This window comes from Mauremys mutica, chromosome 2, assembly GCF_020497125.1.
Source record: "Mauremys mutica isolate MM-2020 ecotype Southern chromosome 2, ASM2049712v1, whole genome shotgun sequence".
NCBI lineage: Eukaryota > Metazoa > Chordata > Testudines > Geoemydidae > Mauremys > Mauremys mutica.
Genome location: NC_059073.1, coordinates 147,921,854 through 147,935,108, shown reverse-complemented (window position 1 = coordinate 147,935,108; position 13,255 = coordinate 147,921,854). Strand labels below are relative to the sequence as shown.

Here is a 13,255-nt window from a genome sequence, read left to right as displayed (position 1 = left end):
GATGGGGGGAAAGAGTGAATGAAATTTACTGGATTTTTTGCAATGATAGAACTGACCAGCCCTCATTGAAGTATAAATAAATAATTCTAGCAATAAACTGACGCCCAACTCCATATCCACATCTGGATCCTCTAGCCCCTCATGGCTCTGGCTGTGTTGTTGTGCTTATCCTCTGTTCTGTGGTGTGAGATGAAATACCCTGGCCCAAATCCTCCCCCGGCACAGGCCAAACAGGCTCTGGGCTAAAGCCGAGTAAAAGTTTTCCAGCTGAAAGAGAGAGGGGGAAGCTCAGGAGCCGGCAGAGAGTGAGGGAGGCTCCTGCAGGGAAGACCCTGACACCAGGGCTGGTTTGGAAGCAGAGTTCGATCTGGGAAAAGCCCAGGAGTGATGGCTGCCTTATAGGAGGAACAATGAATTGGAGACCCAGCTCTGGGAAGAAGGGTTGGTGAGTCCCTAAGGGAGAGAGAGAGACACTGAACTGGAGTGAGGGCCTGTAAGCCAGTGTGTATCCAGAAGATCGAATAAATGGGACCTGCAAAAGGCGAGTGTTGTAACTAACTTTGGATTGTGATCTGGAGTTTTTGAGGTGTTCAGGGAAGTAAACTGGGGCAGAGTGTCTGCAGAGCGACCTCAGGCCATCAGGAAGTGCTTACCTAACTCCACTGTCCGGCAACATACAGGAAATAGATGCTTGCTCTGGGGAAGTTACATCAGAAACCTTCATGGAGTGAGGCTATTTCCAGAAAAGCAATTACAGTAGAACCTCAGAGTTACGAACACCAGAGTTACAAACTGATTGGTTAACCACACACCTAATTTGCAGCCAGAAGTATGAGATCAGGCAGCAGCAGAGACCAGAGAGAAAGAAAGAAAAAGAAAACAGCAAATTCAGTACAGAATTGTGTTAAATGAAAACCACTAAAAAAAATAAAGGGAAAGTTTAAAAAAAAAAGATCTGACAAAGTAAGGAAACTGTTTCTGTGCTTGTTTAATTTAAATTAAGATGGTTGAAAGCAGCATTTTTCTTCTGCGTAGTAGTTTCAAAGCTGTGTTAAACCAATGTTCAGTAGTAAACTTTTGAAAGAACCACCATAATGTTTTGTTCAGAGTTATGAACATTTCAGAGTTACGAACAACCTCCAGTCCCGAGGTGTCCGTAACTCTGAGGTTCTATGGTATGTACAACACAGCACATTTCACACAATCTGTATCCCAGAAGACTTTGATGAACTCAAGTGAAACCTGTGAATCTCTGTCCCTGCTGAGGGAGAGGGAATTTCAAAGATACAGCAAACAATGTTTTGTTTGATGAGTTTTCAGCTGGGCTTTTTATTTAAGAATTCTGAGGAGAGACAGCCTCATCTCAGGTGGCGTCATTTGCATCTTCTTCCCGCCAGTTGTTTGCAATATGTTTCACTGCAATGGGGGTGGGGGGTGGAGGGGAAGGTAGAGGGAAATACAGCCACCAGTATATATTCATAGATTTTGAGGCCAGAATGATCAACTAGTCTAACCTCCTGCAAAGCACAGACCTCAGACCTTCCCCATGGGATTCCTGCATCCAGCCCATCTCTTGTGGTTGAGCTAGAGCATAATTTAGAAAGTCACACCCAGTCTTGATGTAAAGAATCCAAGTGATGGAGAATTCCCCACGTCCCTAGATGAATTATTGCAGTGGATAACTGCCCTCACTGTTAAAAATGTGACCCTTATTTCTAGTCTCAATTTGTCTGGCTTCAGCTTCTACCTATGCGATCTTGTTCTGCTTTTGTCTGGTAGATGAAAGACTCCTAAACTATCAGAAATCTCTTCCCTTTTGTAGGCACTTGTAGACGATGATCTGGTCACCTCTTAAATGTCTCTTTGGTGTGCTAAGGCCTTAGCTACATGGGAAAGTTATACTAGGTATAAGCTAAGGCGAGGTGGGCAAACTTTTTGGCCTGAGGGCCGCATCAGGTTTTGTAAATTGTATGGAGGGCCGGTTAGGGGCGGGGGTTGTGGCCCAGCCCCCACCTCCTATCTGCCCCCCCCAGGACTCCTGCCCCATCCAACCTCCCCTGTTCCCTAATGGTCCCCTCAGGACCCCTTCCCCATCCACACACCCCCGCTCCCTATCCTCTGACCGCCCCTGCACCGCCACAGCCCCATCCAACCCCTCCTCTCATTCCTGATGGCCCCCCTGGGACTCTTGTCCCATCCCACCACCCCTTCTCCCTATCCCCTGACTGCCCCCTGCCACCCCATCCAAACCCCCTCCTTCCTGACTGCCCCCCGGGACCCCTGCCCCCATTCAACCCCCTGTTCCCCCCCCCCATTAATGTGCTGGACTGTACTCTGGCCCTAAAGATTTGAGAGCACTAAGGAACTGTCATTGCCACGGGGAGGAAAATCCAGCCACCACTATGCCCCGACCACCACCCTGAACTCCCCTGCCCTCTATCCAACCCCACCCCTGCCCCCTTACTGCACTGCCTGGAGCACCGGTGGCTGGCAGCACTACAGCCACGCCACCCGGCTGGAGCCAGGCCACATCACTGCCGCTGCCGCCACCGCACAGCACAGAGACCGGGTCAGGCTGGGCTCTGCAGCTCCGCTGCCCCAGCAGCTCACAGCCCCTCTGCCCAGAGCACTGCGCTGGCGGCGGAGCGAGCTGAGGCTGCGGGGAGGGGGAAAAGCAGGGAAGGGGCCGGGGGCAAGCTTCCTGGGCCAGGAGCTCGGAGGCTGGGCAGGATGGTCCCATGGGCTGGATTGGCCCACAGGTCGTAGTTTGCCTACCTCTGAGCTAAGGTCTGAGTTTAAACTCCTATAGTTATACTGGTATAACTCCCTTGGGGATACTCATTCCAGTATAAGAATCTCTTTTTCCAGTTTATCTTCACTGCAGAGTTAACACAGACTTGTACCCAGGGTTAAGCCCAAACATGCCTCCTGTCCACACATACAGCCAGTGATGAGCTGCCAAAATCTTAACAACCGGTTCCCTATAAAAAGTTCTGATGTAAGGGGGCGGAGTAGGGGAGGGGCCGGGGGAGGCATCCTCATGGGGCCAGGGGCCCCTGCAGGGCCTGGGCCAATTGCCCAACTTGCCCCCTCTCCTCCCCTCTGGCCAGCCCTGGAGCTTGCAGCAGGCCCCCCCCACACACCTTGCTGGGCCATTCAAAAAGCGGCAGCAGGACGACTCCAGAGCTCAGCTGAGCTGCCCAGCTGGTGCCAGCGGCTGGCCACGCTGCAGCTGGGGGGGAAGTGGGGGAAGGGCTGGGGGAGCCTCAGCCTCCCCAGCTGGGAATCCTGGGAGCAACAGGATGGTCCGGCCCGTGGACTGGAGTTCTTTGCCCACCCCCGGCCCTTTAACAACCAGTTCTCCATGGAGGTCTAATTTTAGCAACCGGTTCTTGAGAACCTGTGGGAACCTGCTCCAGCTCACCACTGCATACAGCCCTCTTACCCAGGTTTATATATGTTTTGAATCTGGGCTAGCTTACCTGGCTAGGCATGTAGGTTAGAACCTGGGTTTCACTTTAACTATGCCCTGGTCTACACTATGAGTTTAGGTCGAATTTAGCAGCGTTAGATCGATTTAACCCTGCACCCGTCCACACGACGAAGCCATTTTTGTTGACTTAAAGGGCTCTTAAAATCGATTTCGGTATGCCTCCTCGACAAGGGGATTAGCGCTGAAATCGACCCTGCTGGATTGAATTTGGAGTAGTGTGAATGCAATTAGACGGTATTGGCCTCCAGGAGCTATCCCAGAGTGCTCCATTGTGACTGCTCTGGACAGCGCTCTCAACTCAGATACACTGGCCAGGTAGACAGGAAAAGGCCTGCGAACTTTTGAATTTAATTTCCTGTTTGGCCAGCGTGGTGAGCTGATCAGCACAGGTGACCATGCAGAGCTCATCAGCAGAGGTGACCATGGAGTCCCAGAATCACAAAAGAGCTCCAGCATGGACTGAATGGGAGGTACGGGATCTGATCGCTGTTTGGGGAGACAGATCCGTGCTATTAGAACTCCGTTCCAAAAGACAAAATGCCCAAATATTTGAAAAAATCTCCAAGGGCATGAAGGACAGAGGCTATAACAGGGACCCGCAGCAGTGCCGTGTGAAAGTTAAGGAGCTCAGGCAAGCCTGCCAAAGAACCAGAGAGGCAAATGGCCACTCCGGGTCAGAGCCCCAGACATGCCACGTCTATGATAAGCTGCATGCCATTCTAGGGGGTGCCCCCACAACTACCCCAGCCCTGTGCGTGGACTCCGTCAATGGATTCTCACACAACAGGGATGCAGATTTTGGGGACGAGGAAGATGATGAGGAGGAGGACGTTGAAGATAGTGCACAGGAAGCAAGCGGAGAAAACGTTTTCCCCAACAGCCAGGAACTGTTTATCACCCTAGACCCAATACCCTCCCAACCCACCCAAGGCAGGTTCACAGACCTTGAAGGCACAGAAGGGACCTCTGGTGAGTGTACCTTTGTAAATATTGTACATCGTTTAAAAGCAAGCATGTTTAATGATTAATTTGCCCTGAAGACTTGGGATGCATTCTTGGCCAGTAAAGCTACTGGAAAAATCTGTTAATGTGTATGGGGATGGAGCATAAATCCTCCAGGGACATCTCCATGAAGCTCTCCTGGAGGTACTCTGAAAGCCTTTGCAAAAGGTTTCTGGGGAGGGCAGCCTTATTCCATCCTCCATGGTAGGACACTTTACCACGCCAGGCCAGTAGCACGTAGTCTGGAATCATTGCATAAGAAAGCATGGCAGCTTATGGTCCCGGTGTTTGCTGGCATTCAAACAACATCTGTTCTTTATTTCACTATGTTATCCTCAGGTGAGTGATATTATTCATTGTCACCTGGTTGAAATAGGAGAATTTTATTAAGGGGACATTCAGAGGTGGCCGTTCCTGCTGGGCTGTTTGCCTGTGGCTGAACAGAAATCATCCCCACTGTTAGCCATATGGTGGGGGGAGGGGTGAAGCGATCATCCCAGAGAATAGGGTGTGTGTGTGGGGGGGAGTTAGTTGGGTTTGTGCTGCACACTAACCCGCAAACCTCAGCCCCACCTTTTAAATTGCCAACCCATTTTAAATGGCCAACCCAACGGCTGCTTGGTATGGGAAATGAGGGCGCTGCTGTTTGAAACCATTCCCACATGTTATGAAGGTTAAAGAAGCCAAAAGACTGGCTTACCATGGCTGCCTGCAAGCCGAATTCTGTTGCCCGGCCCTGCGTGAGTGACCTCCCACACCAAACCGGCAGGCCCTCCTTCGATAAGAGGCAAAATGCGACCTTGTAACGAAAGCACATGTGCTATGTAATGTTAACAGCAAGGTTTACCATGAAAGCGTGTACCCATTGTTCTATAAAATGTGTCTTTTTAACTACCACTCTCCCTTTTTTTCCCTGCACCAGCTGCATATGTTTCTCCTTCCCAGAGGCTAGCGAAGATTAGAAGGCGAAAAAAACGCACTTGGGATGAAATGTTCTCTGAGCTCATGCTGTCCTCCCACACTGACAGAGCATAGCAGAATGCATGGAGGCAGACAATGTCAGAGTGCAGGAAAGCACAATATGAACGCAAGGAGAGGTGGCGGGCTAAAGAGAGTTAGTGGCGGGCTGAAGATGATAGGTGGCGTCAGCTTGCTGACAGAAGGCAGGAGTCAATGCTCAGGCTGCTGGAGCATCAAATTCATACGTGTATGGTTGAGCTGCAGGAAAGGCAGCAGGAGCACAGACCACCACTACAGCCCCTGTGTAACCAACCGCCCTCCTTCCCAAGTTCCATAGCCTCCTCACCCAGACGCCCAAGAACGCGGTGGGGGGGCCTCCGGCCACCCAGCCACTCCACCCCAGAGGATTGCCCAAGCAACAGAAGGCTGGCATTCAATAAGTTTTAAAGTGAAGTGTGGCCTTGTCCTTCCCTCCTCCACCACCCCACCCGGTGCTTCCCTCCTACCCCACCCCTTCCGGGCTACCTTGGCAGTTATCCGCCTATTTGTGTGATGAATTAATAAAGAATGCATGAATGTGAAGCAACAATGACTTTATTGCCTCTGCAATAAGTGGAAGTGGGGATGAGAGGGTGGCTAGCTTACAGGGAAGTAGAGTGAACCAAGTAGGGAGGGGTTTCATCAAGGAGAAACAACTAGAACTTTCACAACGTAGCCTGGCCAGTCATGAAACTGGTTTTCAAAGCTTCTCTGACGCACAGTGCACCCTCCTGTACTCTTCTAACCACCCTGGTGTCTGGCTGCGTGTAATCAGAGGCCAGGCGATTTGCCTCAACCTCCCACCCCGCCATAAACGTCTCCCCCTTACTCTCACAGATATTGTGGAGCGCACAGCAAGCAGTAATAACAATGGGAATATTGGTTTCGCTGAGGTCTATCCGAGTCAGTAAACTGCGCCAGTGCACTTTCAAACATCCAAATGCACATTCTACCACCATTCTGCACTTGCTCAGCCTATAGCTGAACTGCTCCTGACTACTGTCCAGGCTGCCTGTGTATGGCTTCATGAGCCATGGCATTAAGGGGTAGGCTGGGTCCCCAAGGATAACTATAGGCAAGTCAACATCCCCAACAGTTATTTTCTGGTCTGGGAAAAAAGTCCCTTTGTGCAGCTTTTGAAACAGACCAGAGTTCCTGAAGATGCAGCGCCCATCAGCTGGCGGGAGGTGTTTGGGGGAGGAAGAGGGAGCTGATAGGGGTGCTGCCGGTGGGTGCTCAGCACCACCATTTTTTCCCTGTGAGTGCTCCAGCCTCGGAGCATCCACAGAGTCGGTGCCTATCACTGGAAGCAGTCCAGGGAATGTGCAGGGAGGGCTGGGAGAGGAAGCCCAGAATTGCTGGGCTGAGGGTCCCTGGACTGGAACCTGGAATAGTGGGCAGGCCTGGGTTCCCCTCCCAGCCACTGGAGAAGTGGCACCAGTAGGACAGCGCTGGAGAAGACTGCCTGATAGTTTGTGCAGAAGGACCTTGGTCAACCCTTGGAAGGGGAAACAATGTAGTGATTGGCGGAGAGCTGAGTCTCTAAGAGGAGGCTACAGTTCCTGGAGCAAGAGGGGCCACAGGGAGAGATGATGCGAGGGCCACTGCCAGAGGGGGGCTCAGCACCTAGAAGGGCTAATTCCCAGGATGGCCAAGAGGAGGCGCCACCAGTGGTGAGTGAACGGCCTAACAACGCCTCAGAATGATATTAACCTTTTGTGCAACTGCATCATACTGTTGATTCACATTCAATTTGTGATTCACTATAAGCCCCAAGTATCAGAGGGGGTAGCCGTGTTAGTCTGTATCCACAAAAACAATGAGGAGTCTGGTGGCACCTTAAAGACTAACCGATTTATTTGAGCATAAGCTTTCATGGGTAAAAAACCCACTTTTTCAGATGCATGGAGTGAAAATTACAGATACAGGCTTAAATGTATATTGGCACACGAAGAGAAGGGAGTTACAAGTGGAGAACCAATGTTGAAGGCCAATTTGGTCAGGGTGGATGTGGTCCATTCCCAATGATTGATGAGGAGGTGTCAATACCAAGAGACGAAAAATTGCTTTTGTTGTGAGCCAGCCACTCCCACTCCCTATTCAAGCCCAAATTGATGGTGTTAAGTTTTCAAATGAATTGTAGTTCTTCAGTTTCTCTTTGAAGACCATGCGATACCATAGGCAAACTGTCTCCGAGTAATACTGGAGCCACGGGGTGATTCTGAAAGCAACCTTGCCCTTAGCCGAGCACCCTGGGGCTCGGCATGGATGCAGGTAAGAGCTGGATCTAGCCAGGGTCATCCGATCGCCACATGCTCCGGAATCGCAGGCATATTTCGGGTGCACAAGTGTCAATGGGAAAACTCCCCCACGCTGCACTGTGGAGGGGGCGGGCAGCCTGGGGACAGGACCCTGGCCTCTGTGACTTTAAACTTTCTTAAAGTAGAAGTTGGTGATTTCAGCCTCGCCGAGGCGGTTGGTCACCCGGAGGGGCTGGTCGTTTCTGGGGGACGTGCTCAGGTACCATCCCGGGAAGGCGACCGACTCGAAGCGGTGCGTGCTGCCGGTGGTAGAGCAGGTAAAGGTGAAACGCTTGGCTTCCCGGCTGTTCTTGTACAAGTCCATGATTTTCTTGTCCTGGAGGGGTGTGGGGCACGAGAGAGGCCAGTTAGAAATGGAGATGCAGCTTAGGGGTTGGGAGGAGGGGATCTGCCATCTGCCCTATTGACTTCAGTAGGAAAATGAGTTGCTAACACATGGCTTGGCTCTGACCTGTGACTCTCAGGCAGGCATACCAAATCCCAAAGCAACAGGCTCTTTTCCTGACCTCCTCCTGCCGTCCCCCCACCACTGTCAGTGACAGAAATCAAACCCAGGAGCTCAGCCCCTGTTAGTGACATGGGTCCCAGTTCACCTGACTGAAAGGATGGGGCAGCATCTGTGGCTAATAAGTGAGAGGAAGATGGCTGTGACGGGGCGGGCATAAGAACATAAGAACGGCCGTACTGGGTCAGACCAAAGGTCCATTTAGCCCAGTATCTGTCTACCGACAGTGGCTAATGCCAGGTGCCCCAGAGGGAGTGAACCTAACAGGTAATGATCAAATGATCTCTCTCCTGCCATCCATCTCCACCCTCTGACAAACAGAGGCTAGGGACACCATTCCTTACCCATCCTGGCTAATAGCCATTAATGGACTTAACCTCCATGAATGTATCTAGTTCTCTTTTAAACCCTGTTATAATCCTAGCAGTCCTTGAGAAAGGCATAGGGCAGTTGATGGGCTAGCCGGCTGACCTGCCAAGCCAGGGCCAGGAGGCTGAGAAGGCCAGAGGGCTGGGACACCGCCAAAGGGGCTTGTCTGCTACCTTTCCCAGGCAGAGGCTTGGAAGCCAGGCAGAACCTGGGAAGGACTCCAGCCAGAAGGGCAGGGCTGGCTGGATCAAATACTGGGCGAGAACCGAAGGACTCCTCGGTGTGGCAGCTGATGCGGGAGCTGGGATATGAGGTGTGTTGATGGACCGGGTCTGAGGAGTGTGTGCACCACATGTGAGATAAAAGGACAGTGTTTGGGGCTCTCGATGGCTAGTTGCACTATGTGAGATCATAAGCTGGCCCTGGGGATGGGGTGTTACCAGACCCAAGAGAACTTGGGCTGGACTCTTAGGGAGCCCAAGAGGATAATTGGCATTATTGTGCCCAGCAGAAAGGGGGCACTTAGAAGGCGAGGGGGAATTGGAACATGGGGGTTGTTTCTGGCTCGAGCATTAGCACCATGAATAGAGTCTGAGGCCCAATTGCATGTGTTTGGACCATGCCTATTGTCCTGGCACCTAGGCCCCACGTTGCCCCCTGCCCTTGCTTGTGCCCATAATACCCCACTACCTTCACTGAAAGGCCCCTGGGCATTGGGTGATGACTCTGATGATGATGCTGGAGCCAGTAGAAAATCCAGCTCCCGCCCCTGGGCTAACCACTCCTTGAAGTCACAGAAGTTGGCAGATTGGATGACAGGACCTAAGGGGAGTGGATCTGCTGAGTCCAAAAGCTCTGCTGGGAGATGCGGGGAGAGGGACAGGTGATGGGGAGGTGGGGCTGGGAGACTGGGGAGGGGATGGGGAGTGGGACAGGAGAGATGGGGGGGAGAGATTATGGAGTGGGGGGTTAGCAGTGTGCCTGGGGCAGGATTAGGAGATTGGGAAGTGGGAGGGGTGGGAGGTAGAAGGGGGGACAGGGAGTGGGCCGGGGAATGGGGGTCAGGTGATGGGGAATGGGAGGGGTCGGGAGCTGGCCAATGGGGAAAGGGGGACAGGAGGGTTGGGGGAGTGGGGGGTAGGGGGACTGGAGAGGGGCTGGGAGTAGGCGATGGGGAATGGGAGGGGAAGCGGCAACGTGGTCACGTTAGGAAGGTATTAGAATGCCCTAGGCCTGACTCCCCAGTGATGGGTGCTCACCTCCAGCATGAGGGTGGGCTGGGCCGAAGTGCCGCAGGACAGACAGCGAGTCCCTCCGTCGACGCCCATAATGATGGGGAAATGGCTGGGGTCCATGAACTGGTTGGGCACCACGCTGATCTTCTCTGGGAACACAGAGCACGGAGGAGGGGAGCGGGATGGGGGGTGAGTGGGGGCCAGGGGTGTCAGGACCTGTGCAGCATCGCTCCCCTCCCCTGCAGCGCAGCCCATCTCCTGGCCTGGGCCTGGCCCTTGGCCACTGGGACTGCCTGGGGCAAGGACCCCCGTCCCGCTGTGGCAGCCAGGGGAGACTCCCTTGCACAAGCGGGGTAATTGTGGCTGGTCTGTGATGCTCCCACAATGCAGGGGCAGGAATGGGGTGGGCTCAGGTCCCTGAGTCTGGCAAAGTGACCCTAGGGGCTGTTTTGGCCCCACAATGTCCCTGACCCCCTGCCTGCCCACGCCTGGACTGGCCAGGTGTTTGTGCTTGCTGGGGTGTCAGGGCCTGTCTTGCCCTGCCTGTTGGAAAGGCCAGGCAGCGCAGTGCGGGAGGAGCTGGCACAGCACAGAGGAGCTGGTGCGGCACGGAGGAGCTGGCCTGCAGCCCACCTGGACGGGCGTTGGCGGTTTGAGGGGAGGCCACGAGGCGTTTGTGGTGGCAGCGGACGACTTTCTGGCTGGTGTCACGTAGGGTGAAGAGGCTGGGCCCTGGCACGGTCATGATGGTAAATCCTGAAATGGAGCATGGCAAAGGGAGAACAGGGCAGGAGAGGAGGGTGCTCGGGGTAAAGAGATCTGCACTCTGCCCCCACCCCCCAGGGCCGGCTCCAGGCACCAGCTGAGCAAGCTCGTGCTTGGGGCGGCAGATTCTACAGTGCGGCTTCCGCCCAATCCTAGGGCGGCACGGCCGCTTTTTTTTTTTTTTGGTTATGTTTTGTTTTGTTTTTTGTTCGCTGCTCTGGCCGCCCTGTAGGGGGCGGAGGAGGGGAGCGCCCTGCAGCAAACTCAGCAGGGCAGCCCACGTCCTTCCCTTCCCGCCGACCGGAACGGAGCGGAGCTCTCCCGGCAGGCGGCCCGATGGTCACGGCTGCATGGCGAGCGCCCCGCTGAAGCGCTGGCTGCCCCCCTTCTCTCTCTCCCCCCAGCTCCCTCCCCTTCACCCCCATTAGACCGGGCGCGCATTCTGCAGCACAGGGAGTCCTCTGGCTCCGGCCGCCCTGTAGAGTTTTTTGTTTTGTTTTGTTTTTCCTTGCTTTGCCGGCTGCGCCGTTGTTTCTCCTCCCCGCCCCGCCCCCCCCGCTTTGCTGCTCCAGCCACGCCTTCTTTTTTTCCCCCTGCTTTGCTGCTCCAGTGGCCCCCTCTTTTTTTTTGCTTCGGGCGGCAAAAAAGCCAGAGCCAGCCCTGCCCTCCCTACCAGTGCACTGCCAGTGCCTGCTCTGTCTGTGCACCCTGCTCCTCCCAGCGCCTCCTCCACACCCCCTGCAGCCCCCCCAGAACCCCTCCCCCTCTCTGCTCCTCTGGATGGATCTTACTGGAGTCAGGCGCATTGAGATCTAACGCTAGACTTGGACTCAGCGGGCTGCTGGGCTGCGGCGGGGCACTGGCCAGAGCAGGGTGGGCAGTGCCCCGGGTGGAGGAGAGTCAGCCCCCGGAAAGTGGGGATCCCGCGGGTTCTTACCCTGTTTAAAGAACTTGTTGAACAGATCCACCAGGTCGCTGTTGCCAGGCTGGGAATAGGGTCCCGGCGTCCTCCCAGCTCCTGGCCATGCTGGGGACGTGTGCCCGGTGCCTGTCGTGTCCTGGAGGGAGCGCGGTGGCTGGGAAGGACAGATGGACACCAACTCTCAGGCAGGCTGGTCCCATGGGGGGAGCCAGGATGGGGGCGGGGGGCAGAGCAGGGACCATCTTTGGCCCACTGCCCCCTTCAGATCTTGGCAGCCAGCAGCACATGGCATGGGGTGTGCAGGGGTGGGAGTGAGCCCCACCTGCCAAGCAACCTGATTGGCTTCGATCTCGGCTCGTTCCTCATCTCACCTCCCTTGGCCCAGCTCCAGGGCAGCTCCCCATGGAATCGCCAAAGGGGCCGCCCGCCCCATGGCCACGGCAGGAGGAAGGCCGTGGACCGGCCACTGGCAATGCTGCCGAGGGTGGGATGCTTCCCCACTATGGCCTGGCCCAGGATGCAGCCGGGGGGGGCTACGAGTGGTGACCCCTCTCTGCCGCTCTGAGAAGGCTCCAGACTGACAAGCTGGGGCCAGGTTGTCAGCCCAGCTGCACCGACAGGGCTTGGCCAACCCAGACTGCCCTACGCAGGAGGATCCAGGCCTCACTGCGCCCGTTAGCTGCTGGCAGGATGTGCTGGGCAAGGGGGGTTTCTCCAGCCAGGCCGGAGCCAGGGAATGACAGACACCAGGGTCAGTTAGTAACTGACCCCTCCTTAACCCAGTGGGCCACTGGCAATCCCACCCCTCGCTGCTCTGCCCCGGACAGGCCCCTGGGGGAGAGCCAGGGAACAGCCCCTGCAGAGCAGGCCCCAGAGTGGGTCCAGGAGGCCCGGCTGGGTCCCCACCAGGAGGCTGTGCCCCTTTGGGACCCGCTATGGCCCAGCGCTCTGCGTATCTGGCTGCCCCTGCCCCTGGGCTCGGCCGGGACTCTCAGCCATTTATACACGGGGCAGGGTGACATGAGCGCAGATCTGTACCATGTGTGTGGAGGCTGATCCTGCTGCGGAGACGGGGCCCTCAGGGTCACTGGGGAAAGAACAAGGAGCCGTGAGATTTCTCTCCCTTGGGGGAGCCGAGGGTCTCAGACATGGGAGCTGCGTCTGCATCGCTCCCAGTTTATGCGTTGGTAGGAAATTACTGTCTGAGATCGTGAGCGCAGACATTCTGCTGCCCTCCCAGCTCCTCTCCAGGCCCACTGCCCCCAGCTCTACTAGTTTGGCTGCTCTCCCATGACAGTCCTCCATTTTCCCATAATGCACCAGCAGGGCCAATGCCTGGTGGACTTTACCAAGTCCCTACTCAGGTAAAGCTCCTCTTGATCTCAGGGGACATTTGCCTGAGCAAGGATTCCAGCATCTGTTGCATTTGCTGGGATGTCACTAATAGATATGGAGGAAACCCAGTGCCATTATGAGGGTTCAGATCAGTGGGACTCAGTTGGATCAGAACCACCTCTGGTTTAGAAACTCCTAAACCCCGCCACAAGCTTTGGCAAACCCCAAACTGGCCCTGACTACCTCAGCTCTGGTTCTCCACTGTTGGCTCCTAGGAGCCTATCCTCCTCCAGTCTGTGGCTCCCTGCG

General features: G+C 54.9%; 1 protein-coding gene across 2 annotated transcripts; it reads right to left on the bottom strand.

Moving 5' to 3' along the window:
* Nucleotides 1-7,609: 7,609 nt before the first annotated feature.
* On the bottom strand, nucleotides 7,610-12,812 carry LOC123365076 (interleukin-36 receptor antagonist protein-like). 2 transcript variants are annotated; one of them, XM_045007705.1, is made up of 5 exons: nucleotides 12,650-12,812; nucleotides 11,627-11,765; nucleotides 10,558-10,680; nucleotides 9,949-10,073; nucleotides 7,610-8,131 (listed from the first exon to the last, which is right to left on the bottom strand). In XM_045007705.1, the coding sequence occupies exons 1-5, from the start codon at nucleotides 12,776-12,778 to the stop codon at nucleotides 7,922-7,924; spliced, it is 726 nt and encodes a 241-aa protein (XP_044863640.1). In that variant the 5' UTR covers nucleotides 12,779-12,812; the 3' UTR covers nucleotides 7,610-7,921. The 2 variants fall into 2 exon arrangements, with proteins under 2 accessions (XP_044863640.1, XP_044863641.1); XM_045007706.1 differs by lacking the exon at nucleotides 10,558-10,680.
* Nucleotides 12,813-13,255: the final 443 nt, after the last annotated feature.